Source organism: Artemia sp. Qi Xiang Cuo, chromosome 19 (genome assembly GCF_049724085.1).
Source record: "Artemia sp. Qi Xiang Cuo chromosome 19, ASM4972408v1, whole genome shotgun sequence".
NCBI lineage: Eukaryota > Metazoa > Arthropoda > Branchiopoda > Anostraca > Artemiidae > Artemia > Artemia sp. Qi Xiang Cuo.
Window position 1 is genome coordinate 56,233,042 of NC_142812.1, and position 27,311 is coordinate 56,260,352.

General features: G+C 34.3%; 1 protein-coding gene across 1 annotated transcript; it reads left to right on the forward strand.

Annotated features, from left to right (window-relative positions):
* Nucleotides 1–522: 522 nt before the first annotated feature.
* LOC148941030 (uncharacterized) lies at nt 523–25,384 on the forward strand. The gene is made up of 4 exons (XM_089104813.1): nt 523–2,455; nt 3,065–3,241; nt 17,163–17,330; nt 24,028–25,384. The coding sequence occupies exons 1-4, from the start codon at nt 2,452–2,454 to the stop codon at nt 24,657–24,659; spliced, it is 981 nt and encodes a 326-aa protein (XP_088960939.1). The 5' UTR covers nt 523–2,451; the 3' UTR covers nt 24,660–25,384.
* The last annotated feature ends 1,927 nt before the right edge of the window (nt 25,385–27,311 follow it).

The window sequence follows — 27,311 nt, forward strand, 5'->3', positions numbered from 1 at the left end:
GACGTCCCATACATAACTGTATAAATATATTTCATTGTTGTGTCGATTCTTGTAATGGCATTCTTGCTTGTAATATTCTTTCATTTTCTTTTATATTGTTAAGTAAGAATTTGATTGGTTGATTTCTTTTAATATATGCGAATTTTAATGTGAGTTTCTTTTATATTGGTTTTTCTTTATTTGTTTTTCTGAGAACGGCCCTTGGATATAAGATCGAAATAGTAATTTAAAGTTACGGTAATGTTTATTATTTAAAAATTTTCATTTTTCTAAGATTTTTTTTTTTTTTGTGGTTTATTTACTGTTTGTAAATTAAAGTTTAATTTTTAAATTATAACTTAACACCTAGCGAGCCCCCCCTAATGTCCGCCTGTAATAAACCAGGGATTGCCCCCCGCGTTGAAAAAAGCGTTACCGAGCAACAATTACGAAAAGTTACGTTTTAAGAGTTTGGACGGTACGAAATTTTTTGGTCTGTTGGCAACCCTGTATCTACCTAGAAGGGGACACTAATTATAAAAGCATGATTGATCTTCATTGAATTATTGTTCAAATAAAATCTTCCTTTATTACTCATTGTTGCTCCTTCCATTGCTAATAGCTTCTCTTCAGTAGGTGACATGCTATAATAAAAAGAGGAACAAATTCATATTGTTTGATTTTTGGACAATTTATCCCCTTCCCCCTAATGGTCTCATATAGCCCTAGGCTACCCTGCTAAATTAAATTAATGTAATGCTTGACTGAAACTGATTCAAAAACAGATAAAAATGCAGGAAAGAAAAGAAAAAAAAACAATTCATGATAGTTGCTGCAAATTAAAAGTAAGAATCTCATCCATTTTTTGATTTGGCTTTTATATAGCTAGACTAAGGCTAAATGAGAAAATTAGACGAGTTATAGATACACTGTAATTAGCAATTTCAACTAGACCCCAGTGCTGTGCCAATAAGGGAAGGTTAGCTGTGGTGAGGCAAAAAATAGCAGCAGCGGCATGCTGCCAATGATTATTTTGTGCTGCAGGTGGTGAGATATTGACTTCAAACAATAATATTTGAATCAGTCTTTCTCAAATCCCAGATTGAATTTACAACACATTCAGGCCTATTCATGAGTTAAAATTTTTGCAAGTTGCTGGCTGGATGCTGGTCTTTCTTCATTATTCATCAAGAGAAGTAGAAATCTTTAAGAAACAAAATGGCTGTGGCATTTCAGAACCGTTGCATAATAGTTAAAGTATCTATTAGCTATGTTATATTATTATGATTCAGCTGTCACAACAATCTGTCCACTATCAATTTCAAAATCCAACTGAAACTGTATAGTGTATGCATTCTGCTCAACTTAAAAATAAATTTTTTTTACTACAAATGATGTAAGAATCTTATAGCAATTTGGAAACTGCATTCAAAATGGTTTAATCTCATTTCATAAAGACAATATTTTTGTCAACATATGAAGAACTGTGTATATTGCAAATTTGCAATTGTATATGTCTGGTTTTTATGCAAAGTAACACAAGAGACAAAAATTACCAAACAAGAGAGTAATGAAGAATTATGGTATGCAAAGTAATATTTGGCAGGGACAGTCTCTAGTGATAAATCACTAGTAGTGGCACTGTGATTGGGTGATTTTCAGGGATTTAGGGAACCCAATTTTTTTTAGGGGTACACATAGATTTTCACCCCTGAGAATTTGGGGATCAATCAAGCCCTGCTTGATTTTTAATCAGGAAAATCAAAATACTGAACCACACAAGAAAAGAAAAGCTCCAAGTTTGTGGTTGATGCAATAAAGAATTGCTGCAAAATTAATTCAAAGTCAGTCAAATGCCTTTGCTGGCAGCAATGCACCAGAGTTACACCAGCAGCATTGCAACACTTTGGCAGTGGTCAACCAAGCCTCTTGTTGTTGGCATTTGGTTGATGGGCTGGCATGGCACTGGGGTCTAATTTCAATGCATAATTAGCCTAGGGCTCTTAGGAAAGAATCAGTATGAATCTGAAAAGAACATTAAAAACCTGAAAATATTAAGTCTTATTTTGAAATCTTAGCAGAATCTTAAAGTAATAACATGCAGACAAATTATATATTTCCCATATATTTAAAGCATCAAATATATTAATTGAAAGAAATGGGTATGGGTGATGGTTGTTTATGGGTATTGGGTTGAATCAAGAGTTCTGTCCTACAAGATGCATAAGAAACATATAATTTGGGCTTGGCTATGTATTTGCACATTAGTGAGGGTTAGGGGGTAAATTAATATGAAGCACTAAGTAGTCTAATGATATATAAAGTATTTTAGGGCCTTTTCCAAGGTTGAAGCAACATCAGCAAATTGAAGGAATAGAAAAATTCAATCAAAACAGACCTACATAAATTGGGTCCTATATATGTACATTTAGGTGTAGGGTTAAAGTAAAGTGAAGCTCTTATAAGAATGATATGAGTAAGTGTTTTTCTAAATATTCTTTCAGAATTTCATAGTGTTTTTGTCTGATCATTCTGAACTGTATACTAATGTTATATTTCATTTGAAGAATTTTAACTAATAAATGCAATTTTATTACATATTATCTCATTGGATCTAATTTTAAATCTTGTTGCAATTTTTGAAGGCTTATAAGTAAGAACAGCTAGAGATACACTCTTGGAAGTACATAATGACATCATATCGGCTGCATGATTGGCCTACACACTGTAGTGTTTTAAGCATTTAACCATGACTAAATCTTTCATTTATGGAGTTAAACTAAATTTCCCAACATAACAGTTTTTGGCATAGAAAATTTACTAACAGGTTAAGATAACAGCTATATTTTGCTTTTTTACCATGAAAGTTTATTCTAACTTAAAGTTCAAAACTATATTTTAAATACAGTTACATCAAAAATACAGTTTTGGCATTTTACTGTCATCTTCTTACAAAAAAAAACTAAGCAAATTTCTAATGCCTTTGGTTGCTGAAGGAGTTGAGCTTATGCACTCAACTGTATTAAGATAAATTTGCTTTTCAGTGGTTAAAAGTCATTAATCATTACAGCTTTTGTATTTTTAGGGACTATTGCTTCTACTCTCCAGATTAAAATCTTAGTGCCATATCCAAGCGTTGATGATAGTGTCATACCTCTCCTGATTTGCATTAACTCCATTCCAAGATCTTTTATGGACTTGCCACAAATACCAAAAATGGCTGAACATTTCACAGTTTCTGAGGATTCTTTTATTAAAAATGGTAAGTTGTACAGTTAAATGTGGACATATTGTGCCCAAATGTATGGGTACAATGTATGTGTTATTTTTTACCAGGGCATTGCATATAGAAGAAGTTGTCATAGCAGCTTTGAAGGGGTCTCATTTCATTAGAAATTGAAAGTTCTAGTGCCTTTTCAATGATCAGAATTGATTGAGGGGCAATCAGCCCCCTCAGAGCAAGGGTTGTAAGTTATATCCCAGGGACATATAAAGTTTTTAGGGAAAGGGCAGTTGCATAAACTCAAGAGGGGGCTCATTTGATTGGAAATCAGAAGTTCTAAGGCTCTTTTTCAGAGTCAAAGTGTTTGTAGAGCAACTAGACCCCCCCTTGTATCCTTTTTTCCAAATGCATCCAATTGTTGTTTTGTGATAGATATTAGTTAAAAAAAAATAATCCTAGCAACTAGACCCCCCCCCCTTCCTCGCATGCTCTTCTCCCCAAATGCATCTGATCAAAATTGTGAGATATTCATTTTGTTCATAATACTCCAAAGCACATATAACTATGTCTTCAGAGTGGACACAACCCCCCAAAGCTCACGGGCAAGGGTTATCCTGGGTTATATATGGTTTTTATGGAACAGGTGGTTGTATAAACTTCTGATGGGGCTCACTAAATTGGATGTCAAAAGTTGCAGGTCCTTTTTTAAGAATCAAAAGTGAATAGAGGCCCCCCTCAAGCCTCTCATTCCCCAAAACGCATCCAATGAAAATTTTAAGAATTTTTTTTTGCTCAGCATTATGGAAAGGTCCAGTAATAATATCATAAAGGAAGTCAACCTCCCCACAGTTCTCACAACAAGGGCTGTAAGTTAGGCAATTCACTCGTTGTTTACATATAGTATATATGATTGAGAAAGGTATACATGTTTGAACTTAACTTTCCAAAAAGATGAAGGCCATTTAGGTGAGCCTTTCATAGAATGTTAAGGGGTGTGTTGAACAAAATCAAAACACATTCTGCATATACAGATTGTCAAAACAGTATAACTCATGAATGATAGAGTATATTAATTTGGAAGTTTCAAGAAAATGATGGAGGAGATAATCAAAAAGGCAATATTTATATGCTACCACTACTGCTATAACTAACACCACTACTGCTGCTATCACTACTGCTACTACCAAACTACTCCATTTACAATATTAAGGGGAACTTTGAACTAAATTGAACAATGCATTAAGCAATTTATCAAGAATTGTTTGGGGTATTAAGTTGGAACTTTCAGAGATTGCTTAAAGGGGAAGATCATCTGACCAAAAGGCAATATGTGCATGCTACTGTTAGTACTACTATAACTTCTACAGTTAACTACTACTACTAATGAAAATATAGGGCATTAAAAGGACAAATCAGCAATGGCTAATTGTATTAAGTTGAAACTTCCTGGACTTGATGAGAGGAACGATCAACTAACCAAAGGCAATACGTTAATACTACTGTTGCTTCTAGTACTACTGCTATTACTATTAATACTGCTAATATGCAATTATGCCTAAGAGTATTAAGTTTAAATTTTCAAGGAATTTTGAGGGGGGAAGGTGAACTGAATCACAACACACCATCTGTATGCAGGTTTTCAAAAGGGCATAGCAGACATATCTTAGGAACAGTTTGATGTTTCAAGTTGAATACAACAGGACTTAGGATATTGAACTAACCAAAAGAGTCTCCTGTATATTATGTTTGTTTTCTAGCAATGTAACATGTATTGTCACTCTACTCAAATCAATTTTTATCTTTGTGGAATTGTGCTCAAGTGCCTCATTTTCTGCATTAATGGACTGAACCCTTTCCAGAACTTTAACAATATATTCTGTATTTGACATCTGGCAGTCACTGAGAATGTTAACATCAAAACTACTTGTAATAGTCCATCACTGATTCCAATAATTTAGCTTCAATTGGATTACGTTTACCTCTGTCTTTCTTTCCCATAATTAAGCAATAAAAATAAGACTATTTGCTTATCTTTATTTGAACTTACTTTATACACACGGTAGTTCATAACATGCAATTTACATGCGGTTAAAAAGGCATGGGTAACACTCAAATCAGGAACTTTAAAAAAAATAAAAATCATAGGCAAAAAAGTATTATTACTTTTAAGAATAATTTTTATTAAAAATCTATTGAATAAATATGAAAGCCAAGGAAATTTTTATCTAGATTATTATCAGTCAAAGATAAATGGAAATACCTAAAGACAATTGAGTGGCTTAATTAATGCTTTTCTTTTTTTGGAACTTTCAGGAAATGGTAAGAGAGCTGATCAAAAAGGCAATATTTGCATGCTACTACTATAACTACCATCACTACCACTGCTACTACTACTACTATACTTCTCCATTTACAGCCGTGATCCCCAATGTAGGGCATGGCAACATTTTGGTGGATCATGGGCAGGACGTGCAATCTTCAGCTGCCTATTCTTTAGAGCCTCAATTTTGAAAACACCCTTTTCATGTGAATGACGTTCCGAAAGTGAAATCTTATACATCTCTGTAAATTGGTCACTATAAAATGTCCATAGCTTTATCAATCAAATTGCAGGGAAAAATACAAAAGATGGCATTATACCAACATTGCAGTATAACAGCATTTTCTTTACCAGTAATCAGAGGCAGCGCTATAGCGTTGCCTATAGTAAAGGCCATACGGCTCCAATGTTTTATTATTATTATTTTTTTTCCAGAGGCAATTCATATAGAAGGAGTCGCAATAAAAACTACAAAATGGCCACATTCAATTTGAAATCGGGAATTCGAGCGCCCTTTTTAATAGTCGAAAATTATCGGAGTGCGACTAGCCCCCCCCAAGTCCCTACTTTCTGAACACACCGCCCCTCCAACTTGTGATTTTGCCATGTTGCTACGCGGCACTGGTTTCCAGATAGAAAATTATTTTTGAGGAGGACACTCCCCCAAAACCCTCAGGGTAAGGGTTTTAGGTTATGCCCTGGGGGCATACAAGGTTTTTATAGAAGGTGTTGTCGTAGAAACTTCAAAACAGGCTCATTTGATTGGAAATTAAAGGGCTAGTGCCCTCTTTAATAGTCCAAAGTGATTGGAGGGCAACTAGCCCCCCCACGCACATCATTCCCCCAAACAGATCCAATCAAAATTTTGAAATAGGAATTTTGTTCAGCGTAGTTGATTTCCAAATAGAAAATATGTTTTTGAGGATGACACTCCCCCACAACCCTCAGGGCAAGGGATTTAAGTTATGCCCTGGGGGCATATAAGGTTTTTGTAGAAGGCGTTGTCGTAGAAAATTCAAAACAGGCTCAATCGACTGGAAATTAAAAGGCTAGTACCATTTTTAATAGTAGAAATGGACTGGAGTGCAACTAGCCCCCTCCCCCCCCCCACGCCGCCCCTTTTCCAAAACCCATCCCATCTCAATTGTCAGATAGCCGTTTTGTTCAGCGCTTTTCATTTCCAGATAGAAAATATATTTTTGAGAACGCCATTCACCAACAACCCTCAGGGCAAGGGTTTTAAGAAATGCCCTGGGGGCATATAAGGTTTTTATTGAAGGCGTTGTCGTAGAAACTTCAAAACAGGCTCATTCGATTGGAAATTAAAGGGCTATAGCATTTTTTAATAGTCGAAAGTGATTGAAGTGCAACTAGCCCCCCCCTCACGCCCATCATTTCCCCAAACACATCCAATCAAAATTTGGGATAGACATTTTGTTGAGCGTAATTGGTTTCCGGATAGAAAATACGTTTTTGAGGAGGAAACTCTCCCAGAACCTTCAGGGCAAGGGTTTTAAGATATGCCCTGGGGGCATATAAGGTTCCTGTAGAAGGCGTTGTCGTAGAAACTTCAAAAAAGGCTCATTCGTTTGGAAATTCAAAGGGATAGTGCCCCTTTTAATAGTCGAAAGTGATTGGAGGGCGACTAGCCCCCCCCCACGCCCATCATTCCCCCAAACACATCCAATCAAATTTTTGAGATAGCCATTTTGTTCAGCGTAGTTGATTTTCAGATAGAAAACATGTTTTTGAGGAGGACACTCCCCCACAACCCTCAGGGCAAGGGTTTTGAGTTATGCCCTCGGGGCATATAAGGTTTTTATAGAAGATGTTGTCTTAGAAACTTCAAAAAAGGCTCGTTCGATTGGAAATTCAAAGAGATAGTGCCCTTTTTAATAGTCAAAAGTGATTGGAGGGCAAATAGCCCCCTCCCCTTACGCCCATCATTCCCCCAAACACATCCAATCAAAATTTTGAGATAGCCATTTTGTTCAGCGTAGTTGATTTCCAGATTAAAAATATATTTTTGAGGAGGATACTCCCCCACAAACCTCAGGGCAAGGGTATTCAATTATGTCCTTGGGGCATATAAGGTTTTTATAGCAGGCGTTGTCGTAGAAACTTTAAAACAGGCTCATTCGATTGGAAATTAAAGGGCTAGTGCCCTTTTTAATAGTCGAAAGTGATTGGAGGGCAACTACCACACCCGAAACACATCCAATCAAACTTTTTAGATAGCCATTTTGTTCAGTGTAGCTGATTTCCAGATAGAAAATATGTTTTTGAGGAGGACACTGCCCCACAACCCTCAGGGCAAGGGTTCTAAGTTATGCCCTGGGGGCATATAAGGTTTTTATAGAAGGCGTTGTCGTATAAACTTCAAAAAAGGCCCATTCGATTGGAAATTCAAAGGGCTAGTGCCCTTTTCAATAGTCAAAAGTGATTGGAGGGCAACTAGCCCCCCCCCCCCACGCCCATCATTCCCCCAAACACATCCAATCAAAATTGTGAGATAACCATTTTGTTCAGCGTAGTTGATTTCCAGATAGAAAATGTGTTTTTGAGGAGGACGATCCCCCACAACCCTCAGGGCAAGAGTTTTAAGTTATGCCCTGGGGGCATATAAGGTTTTATAGAAGGCGGTATCGTAGAAACTTCAAAAAAGACTCATTCGATTGGAAATTCCAAGGGCTAGTGCCCTTTGCAATAGTCGAAATTGATTTGAGGGCAACTAACCCCCCTCTGACGCCCAGCTTTTCCCCAAACACATCCAATAAAAATTTTAAGACAGCCATTTTATTAAACGTAGCTTTAAGTTCTGGAAATTGGGTCTTTGAGGATTACAACTCCCCCAAAGCCCTCAGGGCAAGGGTTGTAATTAAAGGATTCTCCGAATCCTTCATATTATTTCTTATGGAAGGGATGCTCGTATAAACTTTAGAGAGGGCTCATTTGATTGAAAATTGAAAGTTCTTGTTCACTTTTTCAGAGTCAAAAGAGATTGAAGGGCAACTAGCCCCTCTCCCTCCTCCACGCCCTAAATGCATCAGATATAAATTTTGATATAGACATTTTGTTAAAATAGTTCAAAGTTCTGATAACAAAAAACTCCCGCGTCGATACATCCCCCCAGGGCCTAGGGGTAGGCGTTGTAAGTTATGCCCTGGGGCATAACTTATTAAGGGGGTTTATAACTTATGGGAAGGAGTTATGTATGGGAAGAACATTTATGTAACAGTTATGTAAGGTAAAGTTTTGTATGGGAAGAACACATAGTATATCTATTATAATTATCCAATTATAAGGTTAAAATACATACTCTGTGAAAGATGCAAAATTGCTTTGGCACAAAAATTCCTATTAAGGTCAATTCCAAACACTCGTGATTCTTTTGTGTCAGCAAGTGAAATGGTCTAAGCCCCCTTATTGGAGCTATTTTTTCAATCCACTCATTGTTGTCAATCGCTGTCCACAAGTTATGCAAGCTGTCTATTGTTCATATATAAGGTTTTTATCAAAGAGGTAATCGTATAGACTTTGAAAAAAGCCTCATTCGAATTAAATTGAAAGTTCTAGATCCGTTTTTTAAATTCAAGAATAATCGGACAGTAAGCACCCCCCCCCATGCAAAATAAAAACTTGAAAATTTTTGCAATACAATACGAACAAAAATTAATTAAAAAAAAACTTTAATAAAATTATGTTTATCAAAGAAAATTAAAGGCAATTTTAAAATTAACCTCTGCATATAAACTTAAATTTAAAAATTAAAATTCAAAACGACCAGAAATTACAATTAAAGAATAAATGAAACCCAAAACGAACAGAAATTAAATAAACAATCATAGCAAAAAACATACAACAAGTAATAATATAAATGAATAAATAGATCTTAAAGCGAGTAATGCTTAGATTGAATATGAAAATAAAGATTAAAACGAAAACAAACATTTTGCTATTAAAGTATAAATGAAACATAAAACGAACAGAAATTAGATGAACAATCAAAGCGAACAAACAAACAATATATATTAATGTAAATGAACGAATAAATCTTAAAACAGGTGAAACTGAAATTGAATATGTAAATCAAGTTTGAATCGAATAAAAATAACTACAAACAAGAGTTTGGGTATCGTATCACTGTAGAAGCCTAAAACCTACTGCGTCACTGGCGCTTTACTGAAAAAGAATTATATTACAAATGTTTTCTTTTGTACTTAATATTGAAAATAAATATTAAAATTACAGTAAAATTTTGAACTGGTGAGCTTTCATCAAATAATATCATTATGCATCAAATATTCAGTTTAATTTATTAGTTCTTTTCAAGATTGGTCAAGACAAATATAGTTTCATTACAAGCAAAATTTGGATACTGCCCCCTTCTTTAACTGTAAAAAACTAAAGCCTTCTGCGTCATTGGTGCTCCACTGAAAACGAATTACTCGTATATTACAAATTTATTATTTTCCAGTTCTTACACCATTGAAAATGAAAATAAAAATTACAGTAAAAAAAAATCTTGAACTGATGGATCTTTCAACAATTAATATCATTATATATCTAATATTCAATTTGATTTTGTTTATATTTTCCAAGACTGTTCAAGACTCATATAGTTTTGCCATTTTTGTTAACTCTGCTATTTTTTGTAACTAATCGTGTTAGTTTGTTATGAAAACATTCTATGGCTTCTAGGCGTTTCTATTTGAGCGGAAAACTGCACCTCAAACTTTGTGGAACATGCAATTTCTTGCATGAAACACCAAAATATAATAAAATGTCAAGTTTCAGAGGGTTCCACCACTCGCAAGCAAGTGCCATTGGTATTTTTGAATCCGCATGGTCAATTTAGGGGTGGAGGGTAGGCTAAGTCTCGTAGCAGCCCCATTCCGTCGTGGTATGGTTCACATTTTCAACACCTGGCGTCCGGACTATCATATAATCTACCAAGCATACAACTACCCCAAATCAGTATCAATAAATGAATGAAACCCAAAACCACAGTTTATATAATATACCAGTAAGTTTACCGCAGATGATTTCTGGCTCTTCATTCTCGGTGCGAACAAAAAGCTCCTCCCACTTATTTCTGCACCTATTGTCCACTTATTGGTTGAGTGGTTTTTCGGCCAAGTGGTTTTGTCAGTACTTGTTCCGTAGGTGATTATTCTTTGTCTACCCGTGAAAAGATCTAATGCCGCTTATGTTTATATCTGCAAAAACGTTCTCTGGAGCACTCGCACCTCAGTCCGGGTTTTTATAATGGGTGAGATAGGGAAAGATCATACTGGATAATTATATAAACTGTGCCCAAAACGGACAAAAATTAAAATAAACATTAGAGTCAAACTCAAAACGAGCATAAATTAATGTGAGTAGGGTTCAAAACCCCTATGCTTTCTAAAAGCCAGAATATAATTTGTACTTTACTGAAAAAATATTCAAATGAGTTTACTTAAAAAAAAATGTGCATTTTTCAATTTAATATATATATGCTGATATTTATTCCTTAAAATCTTAATTAATTTTTGATTTCTTAAAGTTACAAAAGTGAAAATATTTCAGAAAATTGTTTTCAGTATAGCGCCAATGACGCAGTACGTTTTAGGCTTCTGCAGTGATAAGATACCCAAACTCTTGTTTGTAGTTATTTTTATTAGATTCAAACTTGATTTGCATATTCAATTTAAGTTTTACTCGTTTTAAGCTTTATCCATAAGTATACTTCATTATATTTTGTAGGTTTGTTTGTAGTTATTGTTTAATCAGTTTTCCTTATTATATATTTTATGTCTGATTCATATGCAAAATATTTGTTTTGATTTTAAGAGAGATTTTCATATTCAATACAATTATTTATCGTTTTAAGATCCATCTATTCATTTATATTATTACTTGGTTTATGTTTTTTGCTATGATTGTCTATTTAATTTCTGTTTGTTTTGGTTTTCATTTATTCTTTAATAGTAATTTCTGGTCATTTTGAGTTTGAATTTTAACAGGTATTTGTATCTGCTGAGCTTAAGTTTAAAATGGCCTTTACTTTTCTTTGAAAAACTTATTTTTCGGAAAGTTTTTATCAATTAATCAACAAAAAGCAGAGACCTTTTCCAAATATTTCGAACATCCAGCCCCCCGTACCTTTCCTCATCTCACCCCACGGGTTTGCAAACTCCACAACAAAACAAAGGCCAAGGAGAAATTTATGGAACTATCTACAGAACAAGAGCTTTTCGAAGTTCTGAAGGAAGTGAATATGGCCTCAGCACCTGGAGAGGATGAAATACGGTGCTTGATGCTGATTAATTCAGAGCAGAGATTTAGAAAAGCCCTAATTGATGTATACAACGAATCCTGGAAGCAAAATACTTTTCCCAAAATTTGGAAGAAGTCGATAATTACTCCAGTGAATAAACCAATACCATCGGAAAGGCTATCTTCTTGCAGGCCTGTATTGCTCTTACCCGTCCTAGGAAAAATTATGGAAAAGATGATAAAAAAAAGGCGCGAATGGTTTTGCAAACATAATGGTCTTTTTCTGCAACAGTAGTCTCGTTTTAGAAAAGACTTCAACACAATTGATTGTATACTCATGCTGGAGGAGGCAAGAAACAGTGTTAAAAGTCAAAAGAAGGTCCTTGTAGCAGCATTTGATGACTTCGAATTGGCTTTTGACAAAATATTAGAGAAGAAGCTATGTCAAATTTTAAAAACAATTGATATCCCAGACAAATTCATCTATTTCATCTCTGATTTCTTTAATAATAGAACATTCAAAGTGAAGATCAATGAAGCTAAATCTTTAACTCGTAAGTTCCATCAGGGTTTACCTCAAGGATCGCTACTTGGCCCACTTTTTTTCCTCCTGTTTCTAGCCGATTTCGAATTTCAAGTGAGAATTTAGGGCTAGCAACCTTTGCAGATGACCTCACAATTTGGGAAGTAGAAGACAGCGATAATGCAGCAATTGGAAGGTTAAACGCTGCTCTGAAAGAACTAGTTCGATTCCCCAAGGCATTTGGAATGAGTGTATCAGCCCTAAAAACAAAAGCGATGATGTTCAATAATAAAAATATTTCCACTTCAATGGCTCAAATAAGTATTGGAGGAGAGAGACGTGATTTATTCAAAGAATGCAGATTACTGGGATTGAAAATAGATCATCCATGGACTTGGAATAAACAAGTAGAAGGGACGAAAGAGGTCTGCCTGAAAAGGATTATAATTCTAAAAAGAATTGCTAAAAAGACTTTGACTCTTTGATATCATGTAAAGCTAAGAATTTGGTTATATTTTTTCTAAAGATTTTATTTGTTATCATTTCTCAGCTTTTGGAATGTCTTGTATGTCCCAGAAACCAGTGCAATTCCCTTTTAAATCAGCTAGCTTTCTGTTTTAATTTGTTCTGACAAACAATATAGAGTGACTAACAGTTTTTTCATTCTATGAAAATTTGAGAAAAAAGATGCCGTTATGACTTTTTCCACGAGTTGTTTTGCTTCATGCACTGACTCACCATCTGGCCTTCACCTTGGAAACAGAGTGGCATGCATAGAATTAGCAAGTTTGGATGATCCTCTCTAGCTCCAAGACTTTTTGCCCATTAATACACTGGAATTCCAGAAATATTTCATGTCAAGTGTTGCTGTATGACATAAATATGTAAAGTCTTTGTATCACATAGAAAAATTCCAAAGTTCGCTTATGTTTTTCAGACAATCAGTCAAAACCGAGTGTAATTTATGGGCATGACAGTGTAACAAAACTGCATGAAACACCTTCTCCCTAAGGTTTCCTTGAATTTCGCTAGGTTCCCCACTCATAACGAATACGCCGTCATGACATTGGGCATCCTACAACATCAGATCTACAAAATACTTTTCTATAGTTGTACAAATCAAGGTGGATAAGCTTTTGGCATCTAATATTTGCTTGTGAAAGCAGCCTATTATTTTGCTCTGTTACTTTTCCATTTGATATGTACCTGGGTAGGATAGTTGAATTCAATAATCCCTTCTAAACTAAGTACGAAATTGGCATGCGAGATCTTATTAAAATAATCATATTGATTGTCTCTGAGGAAGGAAAACATAAGGTGGTAGTTGCCCTGAAAGTTTTGAAAACTTTTGCTGAGTATGTAGCAAACCTAGTGGAGGGAAAGAAAGATGGCTTCTTGAAACTGACACCTTGTGTCTCGCCGAGGGTTATCAGTGCTTCACAACTTTTCCATAATTCATCTTTTTGATACCGGTGGATATGAGGTCACTAAGACCTAAAACCCACTGCGACGAGTTTTTGGAATTTCCTTCAACCAATTCAACGCGATGCGCTGGGTCCTAGTTAAATTTTTACCAGGGATAATCACGGATACCAAGAAGCGTCAAAAGTTGAGTGGACACATGAAGCATGAAATATGGTCCATCCATTGCACCACCAACAAGCTGCTGCTTGATATCTTCTACCTTCAGAGAGTGATGGTTCAAAGCTTCAGGAGAGCGTTTGTGATGTCTAAACTTGTATGCCCACTATCGAATTGCTATTCCACAACGAAAGAATCAAGACGTCCAGTAAGGAAATAAATAATGCCAACAATCTGGAACGTTCGCCTAATGCGTCATCTTGTCGGCAATAATAGAAAATGGCAGTGGCCGTTTAGTTGTGGGTTGGTTTGCACTAAGGCATATTTGCAGTTGGGAGTCAATAAATTTGGCAAAAATGGGAGTTAAACTAGCAACAAACATGTGACTATGGTTCAATTAACCTATAGGAAGGCGTTTCAAGCTATCAGGAATTATATCGCCTTCATATTGGGGCTGGGAACCATGACCCACTTTAAGCTGTCGATAAGCATTCAGACCACAGATCAAACCCGTTCTATGAATTCTACACAAATGCTGATCTACTTTGGACTTTTTGGCAGCGTCATCTAGCAAACTTTGCTAATGAGCTGACGATTCTAGATGCCAGACCTTTTTCGTCATGAGATTTTTGAACTCCCTAAGTTGATTTGAGTTGGTAAAGTTAGTTCTAAGTGAAACATTGTTGGTGATTGGATTAGTGCTGGTGCAGTTTAAACATTGTGTTTGAAGCTCAGTCTTTTTGTCAAAAATTAGAAACTTAAACTACTCGTTTAAAAGAGTCTGAAGTCTTGTTATTGTTTTGGCACTATGTGTCAATATCACCAAAGCTTTGGAATAGTTAGTACAACTAGGTTTGACATTTTCTAATACAGAGCTTGATGATGATGTTCATTTGTTCTGAAGCTTTTGTGGAAGAGCTTTTGTCATACTTATAACTAACGCTAGCTGGTCTGACTCTATGGTTAGTGAAGAATTGGTGCCATCGGTTCTAGGTCGCTTCCGGGGATTGGCTGGTCTGGATGGTTTAGAAGGGTTAGAGATAACTGTAAGGTTCACACTGGTAGGCTCTGGGGCACTTAAAAACCTACCGACTGTTCGGTTAACATGATTGTCTGGCTTTTCAATTGATTCATTTTATTAATTAAAAAGTAAGTCAATCACAGACAATGAGTACTCTGCTGAACTGGGCGGTAAAGTTGAACTAGGTGTGCTACCATAATAAGTGATGGAAATTGGTAAAAGCACTACCAATTTATTGTTCCCCTTTTAATCTGAAAGGCTGATTAAGGTGTTTCATGGCAATATGACTCTGATTTTGTTGTACTGGCCGGACACCTTGCAGTACCCGCAGTGAACAAGATGCTTTGAAACTGGATGTGTGTATTACAGAAAAGAAGTGGTTGGTCAAGTTGTAAATTAAGTCAAGCTAGTCAAGTGTTAAGTCAAGTGGTTGGATTGAAATTTGATGGTCTGTGAGGGAAAAAAAAGTCTTTGGCGGGAACTAATACTTCAAAGAAGCTGCAATTTTTATGGTTACAAGATTATATTTAGGAAAAGTGTTGAATGGCATCTTCACTTCTACCTCAATTTTTTTTTTAATTCGATTATTTTTATCTCACGATTAGCCTTCATACAGGGTTAATAATTGCTAAAGCATTGGAAGTTTTGGAGGTAGGCCTAGGTATTCAAACCAATTTCCAGTGCCCTATTTTGAGCAGAATGTCTACTCCATAAAATTTCATTCACTTACTAAACACATTTCCTAGACCGTAAAATCATGTAATTACCATTCAATCATGTATAGACGCCCACCAAAAATATTTCAGGGGAGAGGGCACTGGAATGGGAATGGTGAAGGGAAGAGGAGGGGAATATATTTGAAGATAAAAGGTTATATTCAAAATAAAATTCTCAAGTAAAAAAGAAATGTACTAAATTTTTACATACCAAATGAAGCAAAATCAAACAAATTTTTAAATGGTGAAGATTCGTAGCATAATGATCAATTCTTTTAATCTATCACGCATTCAATTGATATATAAAAAAATATTAATATATTATGCCCAAAACCTAGAGTAAAAGAATATCTGATTAAATCCAAATTGCAGAAAATAGGAGAAAAAGGTATCATCTTACAGGGTCCATTCAATTTCTGAGCAAAATCACAAGTGGTATGTTCTTTTAATTTATGGCTCGATAATGAAAATATCTCCAAATTAATCACAAAATCCCCTCCCTCCTCTGCATAGGTACCATGCATTGATTTTATAATTGTCAAATATAATATCTCTTTTTTGTTTTAGAATAATATTTAAATCTATCTCTTATATTTTCAGACCTTGTGAAAATTAAAGAGAATAGCAAAAGAAAACAAAATTCAAACTCACGGTCCAGCTGTCTAAAATAACCCTCTTTGCATTGATGCTTAAAATTACACTGAAAGTAAACGTGTTTAAATGAAATTCTTAACCACGAGTCACAAGAGAATCTTTGATGGAATGGTATATTCTTATAAACATTATGCTTTAACTAGCATACGAAGAAAGGTCAGTAATTCAATGATCTATGTCTGATTTTAGTGTGTAGTAAATGATTTAGACAAAAACTTTGGAAAGTAGTGAAAAAAATATGTCAAGTTAAGTGAAAGTGATAGCTACTAGGGACGGATAGTAACTAGTGATAAATCACTAGGAGTGGCAACCCTGAACGACATGAGATTTTTGGGGAACCGATTTTTTTTTTTTTAGAAGACAAAGATTTTTTGGGACACCCCCAAAAATTCAGGGATAGTGGAAGCACTGGTATTTTCAGACAAAATCTGCCAACAAATTATACCAGACCATGAAAACTGTGAAGTAGTATTGCTATTATGCTACCCCACTTTTTGCACGGCGGTTCATCCCTACTCATGTTAATTTTTGCTCGTTTTTAGTTTGACTCGGTCATTTATTGTAATTTCTGTTCATTTTGGGTTTCATTATTTATTGATTGTGATTTGTGGTAATTTTTAGATTCGAAGATTATTTGATTTTATTTTTGCTAATTTTTTAATTAATAGAGCTCTTTACTTTTCTTTAAAAAACTTGTTTTGTGGATTTTTTAAATTATCTAGTTATAAGATGCATAGGAGATGGAAAAAGTTATCTGAATTCAGCTGCTTAATGAGAACCTCATTTGATTGGTATTTTTTTTACTTATAAGTGTGTAAGGATTCGTTTATTAAGCTTTATTGTTGAATATTTACTATATCAGTTTAATTTAAATTTTGTTTTAGAAGTTGACGATGCTTTATCAGGTAGCAATGAGAAGCCTCTTGAAATTCCAAACTATCTTTTTGTCAAATGTGAAGATGTTCCTTTGCTTAATTCACCTAGCATTTCAGGACCGAGTAAATTTGAATACAACGCCCAGGAACTGGAACCCAAATGTTTTGACAATCAAGGTACGTCTCAAGCATTTGGTTTTTGCAGGATGAAATGTATCAAACAAGACTTTGGGTAAAAATAGGACAAAGGGGCTTAGTCGTAAGATGAAACTTTTGTTTATCTCATTCCAATGTGTAAGTGTTTGTCAAACCGTTTTTGGGGTCTTACAACTACGTTTTCAAATTTTAAATTGGAATTAGTTTCGCGAATATTGTTTTTCAAAAAGTTTGATAATAAGCCTTAACAACACAACTTTATATAGTTTTCACAATTTGCATTTATAGTGTGTATGTCCCTATAAATTAAGAGTCTATAAATTAATTAAGTCTACTTTTTTCTGAAGTTGAATTTGAAATAAGCAGAAAATTAGCTGTTATGACCTGAACTACCTACCAGACATTTTTCCTATAGAATATTAATTTACTAAAACGAAATATGGAAAAACGAGGGTAATGTTTTTTGAGTGAAAAACGAGGGTAAAACCGTTTTTGGGGTCTCACATCTACGTTTTCAAATTTTAAATTGGAATTAGTTTGGCGAATATTGTTTTTCAAAAAGTTTGATAATAAGCCTTAACAACACAATTTTATATAGTTTTCACAATTTGCATTTATAGTGTATATATCCCTATAAATTAAGAGTCTATCAATTAATTAATTCTACTTTTTTCTGAAGTTGAATTTGAAATAAGCAGAAAATTAGCTGTTATGACCTGAACTGCCTACCAGAAATTTTTACTATAGAATATTAATTTACTAAAACGCAATATAGAAAAACGAGAGTAATGTTTTATTCTTACACCCTAGAAATTGTTTTCGATTTTCATAATCATATTACTTAGGATTGACGCTATTCAGAGTAAAAGAAAGGTATATCAGTCAGTAGAACTCTATGGCCCTCATCCCTGAAGATAGCCATGGGCTTAGAACGAATTCTTATTTAAAACTCCCTTGTTTGTCTTTGCAAACGTTTCTAACTCTTTAACAAAAAAGGCCTTGAAGGTACCAACTTCTCATCGCAAAGATGATGAAAACATCATCTTTGAAAAGAAAAGAAAAAAAAGAAGCATTTGGTTCCAAGGAACTGGCCGCAGACCAGTTGCCGAAGGAAGCTTATAACCGGCTGAAAAAAAGGCATTGAAAAGAAGGACATGGTCGAGATACAGCTAGCGCAGGCCATGATAGATGGGATTCTGTCGATGCGTAATGAGCAAAAAAAGATAGCTGCTATTCTTGAAACTCTTCAGCAACAGTTATAGTCAAAGAAACAGTTGCTGATCACATCTCTGTTCCAGCAGAAGGCAGTGCAAAAAAAGGAGAACAAATAGGTTGTGTGTTCTAGTTACTGTACCCTTATCTCTTTTATCGTATTTTTGAATCAAATTTTTTGTATTTGAAAGTAAAGCATTCAGAAAAACAGAAGAAAAAAGCTCCCCCATGACGTGATCATTTTAAGGTGGTCTGTTTCTTAATTATCACTTGGCCTCTGATCATGGAGAGTTGTCTGCGAATGATCATTCTCATTTTTATTTTTTTAGTCATTTGGTGTTGTGTCACTACTTTTTCTTTCAAAAGCTTTCTGAAAACTGAGTTTTGAGGTCCATTTTGCGTCCAGAGAGGTTCCTTTTTCAACTATAAAGAGGTCCCTAAGTCCCTATTTTTTACCACTTGGACCTGTGGTAGCCCTGTTATTCGTCATTAATAATTATAGCTTTCGTATGTTTAGGGATTATTGCTTCTACTCTCCTGACTATAATCTGATTGCCATATCCAAGTGTTGATAATAGTATTATACTGTTCATATTTGCATTAACACCATTCCAAGATATTTCACAGACTTGCCGCGAATGTCGAGAATGGCTAAACTCATCACGGTTTCTGAGCATTGTTTGATTAAAAACAGTGAGTTATACAGTTAGATTTTCTGTTACAGAATAAAAGGAAAGGTACTTTACCCTACGAAATAATTTTCACTTTTTTTCTCCTTGCTCATTAAGGTGGTCCTAAGGAAAAAGAATGTACTTGGATCTAACCATTAAGATCTGGGAAGTGATAAAAATGGCTTCTTTGTGATACAAAACACATTTAGACTCAACTTATTAGCCATAATTTTTGTGGTGAGACAATTAATCATTCGGTAGAGGAATTTTCTTTCACTTATCCGTGTGCAGGTATGATGAAAGAAATAATTACCCCCAAAGCAGGGGTAGTTACAAGGCTTCATATGGGAATATCAAGTTACGTAAGAGAGGGATAAAGTTAGTTGAATTCAGTTGCTTATTTTCGAGAGACTACATTTTGTATTTCAGGTCTTGCGAACTAAGCAGAAAACCCCAATTGATTGGCAATTTTTTACTTTTAACTTTATTCAATAGCCTTTTTTTCTCAGGCTAGTAGCCTGTTATGAGAAAGACTAAGCTTAATGAATCTTACATATTTGGAACCAGCATAATAACTTGATTCTTTTGATATATTTACTGATACCTAAATTATTATTTTAGAGTTTCGGTTATTATTTAGCCGTGTCGCTCCTTAATTACAGTTCATTCCCACGAACTGTTTGATATAATTTCTGTATATTGACATTTTTGACAGTGAGAGGCCCTTTCATATTCCGAACCATCTTTTGTCACCAAAACGTGAAGATGTTCCTTTACTGAATTTACCTAGCATTTCAGGATCATCTAAATTTGAATACGACACCCAGGAATTGGAACAGTGTTCTGACAGTCAAGGTACATATCGAATATGGTTTTGAAGGATGAAATGTATTGGATAAGATTTTTTTGGACAAAAAAAAGGATAAAGGGGGCATTATCCACATGTGCCTCGACTCCGGATTTCTAAAGATAACTCCGTTGGAATATTGGGGCTATTAGGGGTACCAACACTTTATTGCTGAACACGGAGATGTTAGTCTGGATTTTATATATAAAAAAAAAACATTTTGACATTATAGCCTCTTGAAACTTGTCTTTTTTAGTTGTTTGTATCGTTATTTATTAGAATTTGCTGTATCATCATTAATGCTGTGCAGCTATGTCTGACTTTTAAGAATCATGTTAATATTACTGCTTTTTACTAAAACAATTATGAAACTGTGCCATTTGTGGCATATTAAAGATGTCCGTCTTTTTTCGTTATCAAATTTAAACAAATGAAAAATAGAAAAACGGATTTAATATTTTAATATGACACTCCAGTGGTGTAAGAATTTGTTTTGCTTTTTATTATCATTCTACTTAGGAGTGATGCTGCTAAAAGTAAAAGAAATGCACATCGGTAAGTAGAACTGTATAACTTTCATCGCTGAAGATAACTAATTTGCAGAAGTTTCTACACCTTAACGGAAAAAGGGTTGTTCTTTTAAAACCTACAAATTTCTTGCGCGTCCCTCTCCGTAGCTGACATGAAACTCAATGATTATGCCCTAAAGTGAATCGAAAGCAAGAAATAGGCAGACTAACTAGTTAAAGATGCCAACTTCTCATCGCAAAGATGCCAAAAACATAACTGTGAATTTTAACTTACAGGCCCTTGTCTTACAACTTCAATTTTTTTTTTTCTATGACACTGAAGGTGCTCACCCCTTGAAATTTTTTTTAATAGTATAGGTAACAACGAGTTTTTTATATTGAAAAACTGATGGTATATACTTTGGGTAAGCTCTTAATTATGGTACATAAATTAATATTTATTTACTTTAAATTTAATACCAGTTAACTGTGAACATTAAATGATTTATTTGTTAATGCCTTAATATGCAATACAATGATGTTAAAATAATTAGTGACTTTAACAGGTTTTAATTTTAGAATAACTTTAAACTTTAATTAGTTGTCTCAGTTTTAATTTATTAAACTGCTCATATAAAATATTTGTAGTAAAACTACTCGCAATCTTTCTGTAGTTTAGGACGGTTTAAACAAGTTCAGTTATTGCTGGGCCTATGTAGCTCTGATCAACATATATTACAAGGGTTTCTTTGCGACTCTTGATGACACTTCTTTTCAACATCTTGCTGTTAAAAGCACAGGCATTTTGTTGTGTTTTGAAATAATGGCAAGAGCGGTTTTCTGATGAAAGTGATGAGCGAAGTCAAAAACTAATACAGAAAGTATAGAACAATTAGTTTATATAACAAGCAGAAGTTTATGCAACAGACATATATGTGTAATACAGATCCAAACTCACTGAACCTTCATATTGTCCTGAATTTACGGGGAAATGTTTCTGTAATGTTATGTGTTTTACCGAGAACACAAAATTGACAAAAAAAACACGGTTAGAAAAAGAATAGTCCTAAAGTAGCTCGCAGACCCCAAAAAACATAAACAACTCCAGTTAGTAAAAGACTGGTTTTTTCAGAATTCATTTAACGTAGGGAAATATTAAGAGTCAGTATATTTGAGCCAGTTTTGCCGGTATACATTGCATAATCTAAAAAGCTGTAATTTTCGTTAGCTTTATGTTTTCGCTTCGCTTTTTACTGCCATCAAAAACCTTGATCTATTTAAATTAGTTTTGTTCGAATAGATAGATTTAAACGTAATGAATTGGGCTGTTTAAGTATCTTATCTATTTGGTGAAAGTTAAAAGAGAAAACTTGTCGCAGAATTTTATCATGGTTACAGCAGGAGCTTTTACCAAGTAAAGGATGAACCTTTGTAACTAAAGTAACTAAAAAATAAAAATAATGTATTTTTGTCTAAAAATTTGTGTCTTAAAAATAGCCTCTGTCTATTTGTTTATACATAGTCTTAAAAACAACCTTTGTCTATACATTTGAATGGAATGAATTGGGCTGTATAAGTATCTTGTTTATTTTGTGAACGTTAATTTGCGTTAAGACCTCAAGTTTTGGAGACATAATTGGTAAAACAGTGAAATTTAAACCTCTGTTTTTATTTTTAAGACAATCAACAAAACAAAAAATTGCAGGAATTCTCAAAGAAACTAAGTTAAATGCATTATTTTTATGAAATGCTCTCTTTTCAAACTGAAAAAGTAATCTGTCATCATATGAGGATATCCCCTTTATTGGTAGCGGACCCCCAAAGTCTTTATGTCTTGGTGAAAACTACTTAAATGGTGAACGTAACTGTTCATGAAAATAAATAAGATTATTCATAGCACGGTCGTCCTGAAGTTTGTCTATATCCATCCAAGTTGAAACTACGTAGCGATCGCTTACTTAATTAAATCAACCCCTTTTTTGCTCATACAAAACAAACAAGTGACGTGTCATCCGTAAACTTTGGGACTGTATCTTCTTTTGGATCATAGAATAATTCGCTAAAATTAGGCTTGATATTCGACATTTTCTCACAAATTTCGATCATTATAATAGTATAAGTCAATAGTAATAATATAAGTTAATAGTATACTTAGACTTATACATAAAGTATACTTGTAGTATACTTATACTATGCTATACTTATAGTATAGTATACTTATAGTATACTATTAACTTATAAATAAGTTAATAGTAATAGTATAAGTTACTAGTAATAGTATAGTATAAGTAATAGTATAAGTTAATAGTATACTTATACTTATAATTAAAGTATACTTATAGTATACTATTAACTTATAAATAAGTTAATAGTAATAGTATAAGTTAATAGTATTAGTACAGTATAAGTAATAGTATAAATGAGTAAAAGAGGCACCAAAAAAGGCAATGAGAAGGGTAGAGCAAAGGCTGCCCTCCAATCTTTCTTCAGCATACCGACAACATACTTTGAAAATTTTAACCTTACCCTCATTTCTTCTTTAGATATTGCTTATATTCTCTTTTGTTTTGAATATGTTTATCATCCGTCTCAACATGTCCTTTAAGTTTTACCTTAGTACTCTAAGCTTTGTTGGAGATCCAGGATCAGAAATGTCGCCTTCTTACTAAAAACAATACCTTATATGTTAACAATTGGCAACTTGCGTATCTTACAGCCCTTGGCCTTGGGCTGTAATTTTATTTTAATTTTAATGTTATCTAACATTTAATGTATTTAATGTTAGTATTTAATGTTATCTCAACATTTTGACAGATGTTTTTGGGGAAAGGAGGGCGTGGGGAGGGGGCTGGTTGTCCTCTGATCACTTTTGACTCTTAAAAGGGGCGCTAGAACTTTCGATTTCCAATTGAATGAGCTTTCACTAAAGTTTTTATCTTATAAAAACCTTAGATATTAACAATGAGCAACTTGTATAATTTGCAGCCCTTGCCCGGTAGGGCTGTGGGGGGTTTAGGTATCTCAAATTTGGACTGGATGAACTCAGGGAGAAGTGCAACGGGGCTGGTTACCCTTTCATCATTAGTCACTCTTAAAAAGGGCACTAAAACTTCTGATTCCCAATACAACCAAGATTTCTACCACGTATAAGAATCTCGTTTACCAGGGTTAGATAGTATTCAGCTTTGTTGTTAGCCAAAAAGTTTTGAACTTCATCAAATGATATGCATTCTTTCAGCTCTTCCTCAATTAGTTGAAAAAATATTGCCTTTCGTCCACTTATGGTTGGATATATCACACGCTGTTCTTTGTGATTGTTTGAGGTTTCATTTTTGCTCTACTTACATCAGAAGAACTAATTTTAAAACCTTACACAAGTATCTACAGGAGCAAGAGAAGAAAGATCAAAAATAAGATCAGTTGTTAAAACCTATCGAAAGAATTATTTTTTTGACTCTATGGAATTTTAAATATTTTAGGTTACTTTTCACCACACGTGTCTGAACTACACTTACATTCAAATACGTCGCTAGTTGACTCAAAGGACCCATCTACGAGCGGTTCCTCAAGTCTGTGTTCATTGGAATCTGAAGCAAATGGCTTAGAAAGTCAGAAGAAAAGTTTGAAAAGTCACCTGCAAAGTAAAAAGCACACAAAATTGGAAAGACATCAAAGAACGCATAAAGAGAAAAGAATATATAAATGTGAGGTATGTGACAAGACCTTTTCTGAAGCACGAAACTTGAAAAGGCACCAGAGAGTCCATACGGGTGAAAAACCATTTAAATGTGAAATATGTGACAAAACCTTTTCTCAAGCTGAACATTCTAACCTGCACCTAAGAGTGCATACAGGTGAGAAACCGTTTAAATGTTATATATGTGACAAGACCTTTTCTCACACAGCAAATTTGAACATACATCAAAGACTGCATTCAGGGGAAAAACCGTTTAAATGTCATATATGTGACAAGACCTTTTCTCACATAACAAATTTGAACACGCACCAAAGAATGCATACGGGTGAAAAACCGTTCAAGTGTAATGTTTGTGACAAAACCTTTTCTCAATCGTCCAATTTGAAGAGGCACCGAAGACAGCATACAGGTTAGAAACTGTTAAATGTAATGTTTTTGAAAAGACCTTTTTTCTATCGCACCATTTGAATACGCATTAAAGAGTGCATACATGTGAGAAACAGTTTAAACGTGATGCATGTGACAAGCGGATAGTTTCCAACCGGGTAGTTTGGACAGGCACCAAAGAGTGCGTACGGGTTAGTAGCCAATTAAGTGTTCTGTATGTGAGAAGTATTTTTTGCAAATGTACAGTTTGAATGCACATGAAAGACTGCATACAGGTGAGAAATATTTCAAATGTGATATGTGTAGAAAAAATTTTCTGATTTGAGCAATTTTTATAGGCATCAAAGAGTGCATTTAGGAGTTTAGGAATATTGTTATTTGATTGTTACTAAGAAGATTGGAGTTTAGGTTATTGGTTTAGGGTCATTATTCTCACAGCTAATTAGTAATACATCAATTTTTTTTTTTTTTTTTTTTTAGTTTCTTTAGCAATTCCGTTATCATTCTGGGAAAAGTACTGATATAAATTTGCTTGATTGTTAAAAACTTGGCAATAAATGTGATATATGTAATAAATGCTTGTATATATCATTGTTTTTAAAGGAGCTCAAAAGAGTTCATACTGGCGAGAAACACATGTCAGAAGTTGACAAGAAACACATGTTCTCACAATATCAGAAGTACTTACCTTAACTGGATTAGTTGAACAAGCACCAAAGAGTGCATGTAGGTGATACACCATTTAAATGTGATTAATTAAAAAAACTTTCCACAAAATAAGTTTTTTGAAGAAAAGTAAAGAACTCCGTTAAACCAAATATGAGCAAAAATAAAATCAAATAATCTACCAAGCGTAAAACTACCACTAATCAGCATCGATAAATAAATGAAACCCAAAACGAACAGAAATCAAACAGTTCGTGGTAACAAACTGTAAGTGAGGAGCGACCCGGCTCAATAGTAATCGAAACTCTAGAAAACGGGATTTTGATACCAATAGGTACATCAAAAGAATTACATTTTAATGCTGATTTCAAATATATAAGTTTCATCAAGTTTAGTCCTACCTATCAAGAGAAAATTTGGCTGATTTTCTAAAAAAAGGGGGAAAGACCCCCTAAAAGTTATAGAACCTAAATGAAAATCACACCATCAGATTCAGCGTATCAGAGAACCCTTCTGTAGAAGTTTCAAGCTTCTATCTACAAAAATGTGGAATTAGGCTTGTCGATGCTGATTTGTGGTAGTTTCACGCTTGGTAGACTATTTGATTTTATTTTTGCTCATTTTTGGTTTAATAGAGTTCTTTACTTTTCTTTGAAAAATTTATTTTGTGGAAAAAGTTTTTTTTAATTAGTTCTGTTTGTTTTAGATTGACATAGTCTTTTCAGGGAAAAAGAAAATAATAGTTTAAATCTTTTTGTTTTTTAAGACTTTATAGTTTGGCCTGCTATTTGCATGCTGTAGAAAATTTTTCAGCAATTTTTAACAACACACACCCTTTTAAAAATCTGGACACAATAGTAGTCTTTAATTTAGCTTCATACTTCCTCTATTTGACCTGAAACAGAAAAATTTTTCAATCAAATATTTTTCCACAATCAAATGATTCAGTTTAGTTTTCTCTTTCTCAAATCCATCCATTTTTTCAATCCTAACACTCTCACAGCTGACTTCAGACTAACCAGGATTCTTTATACTTCAATAATATTCGTTAACCTACTAATATACTGACAAGGAAAATAAACCTTATCGATTTAGAAACATTTTTATTATGTATATAATTACAACATTCAATTGCTGATGCAATTTACTCTCTTCAGTATATTTCAATATTGCATTTAAAGCAGCTTGAAATCTATGTATATGAACTATATCAACTTTCGCTGCAAAGTATAACTGCTCCGCCAATTTGAATTTACTCAATGATAACACATATTTTGCCTACATTTCATCCCATTCAAGGCTCAGTCGAGATTCTCCTGTAATTATTACTGCCTTGTTTGGTACTCTAGTCTTTGTGTCATTGCTGCTACTATCTACTATCTCTACTATCAACTTTTAATAGTATAATCATACCACTCATTATTAATAATATATATCTTGTAAAATAAAGAAGTATAATCAAACTACTCTCTCTCTTAATTCTATTCGCTTACTAATATGAATTACAGTGAAAACCCGTCCTTATATCGGTTCTGGTTGCTATGAGCGGTTGTTAGGTCCTGATGGCTATGGTACATGCAGGTCATGGCTCTAGTACGCAGGTTATGTCTCAGGCTATTTTTAGTGTCTCCATATTTGGAGTACCGTTCGCTTGTATAGATACGCATGGTCGTAATGTATAGTGTTTTGGTCAGTCTATAGAATATATTGCGTGTATCTCGCGTTACATACAAACTTACTACCCGGACTCTGGGAGGTTGTGTCGACCCCGGAGTTCTTGTTATTTGATCTTTAAAATATTTTGACCAAAATGGCAATATCAAAATTTTAATCGGATGCATTTGGGGAATATAGCTTGGGGTGGGGGCTAGTTGCCCTCCGATCACTTAGTTTATACGACCATCCCATCCATAAAAACCTTATATGCTTCTGGGGCATAATTATTTACAACACTTGCCCCTCGGTTCTGGGGGGATGTGTTATCCCTGGAATTTTGGTTGTATGATAGTTGGT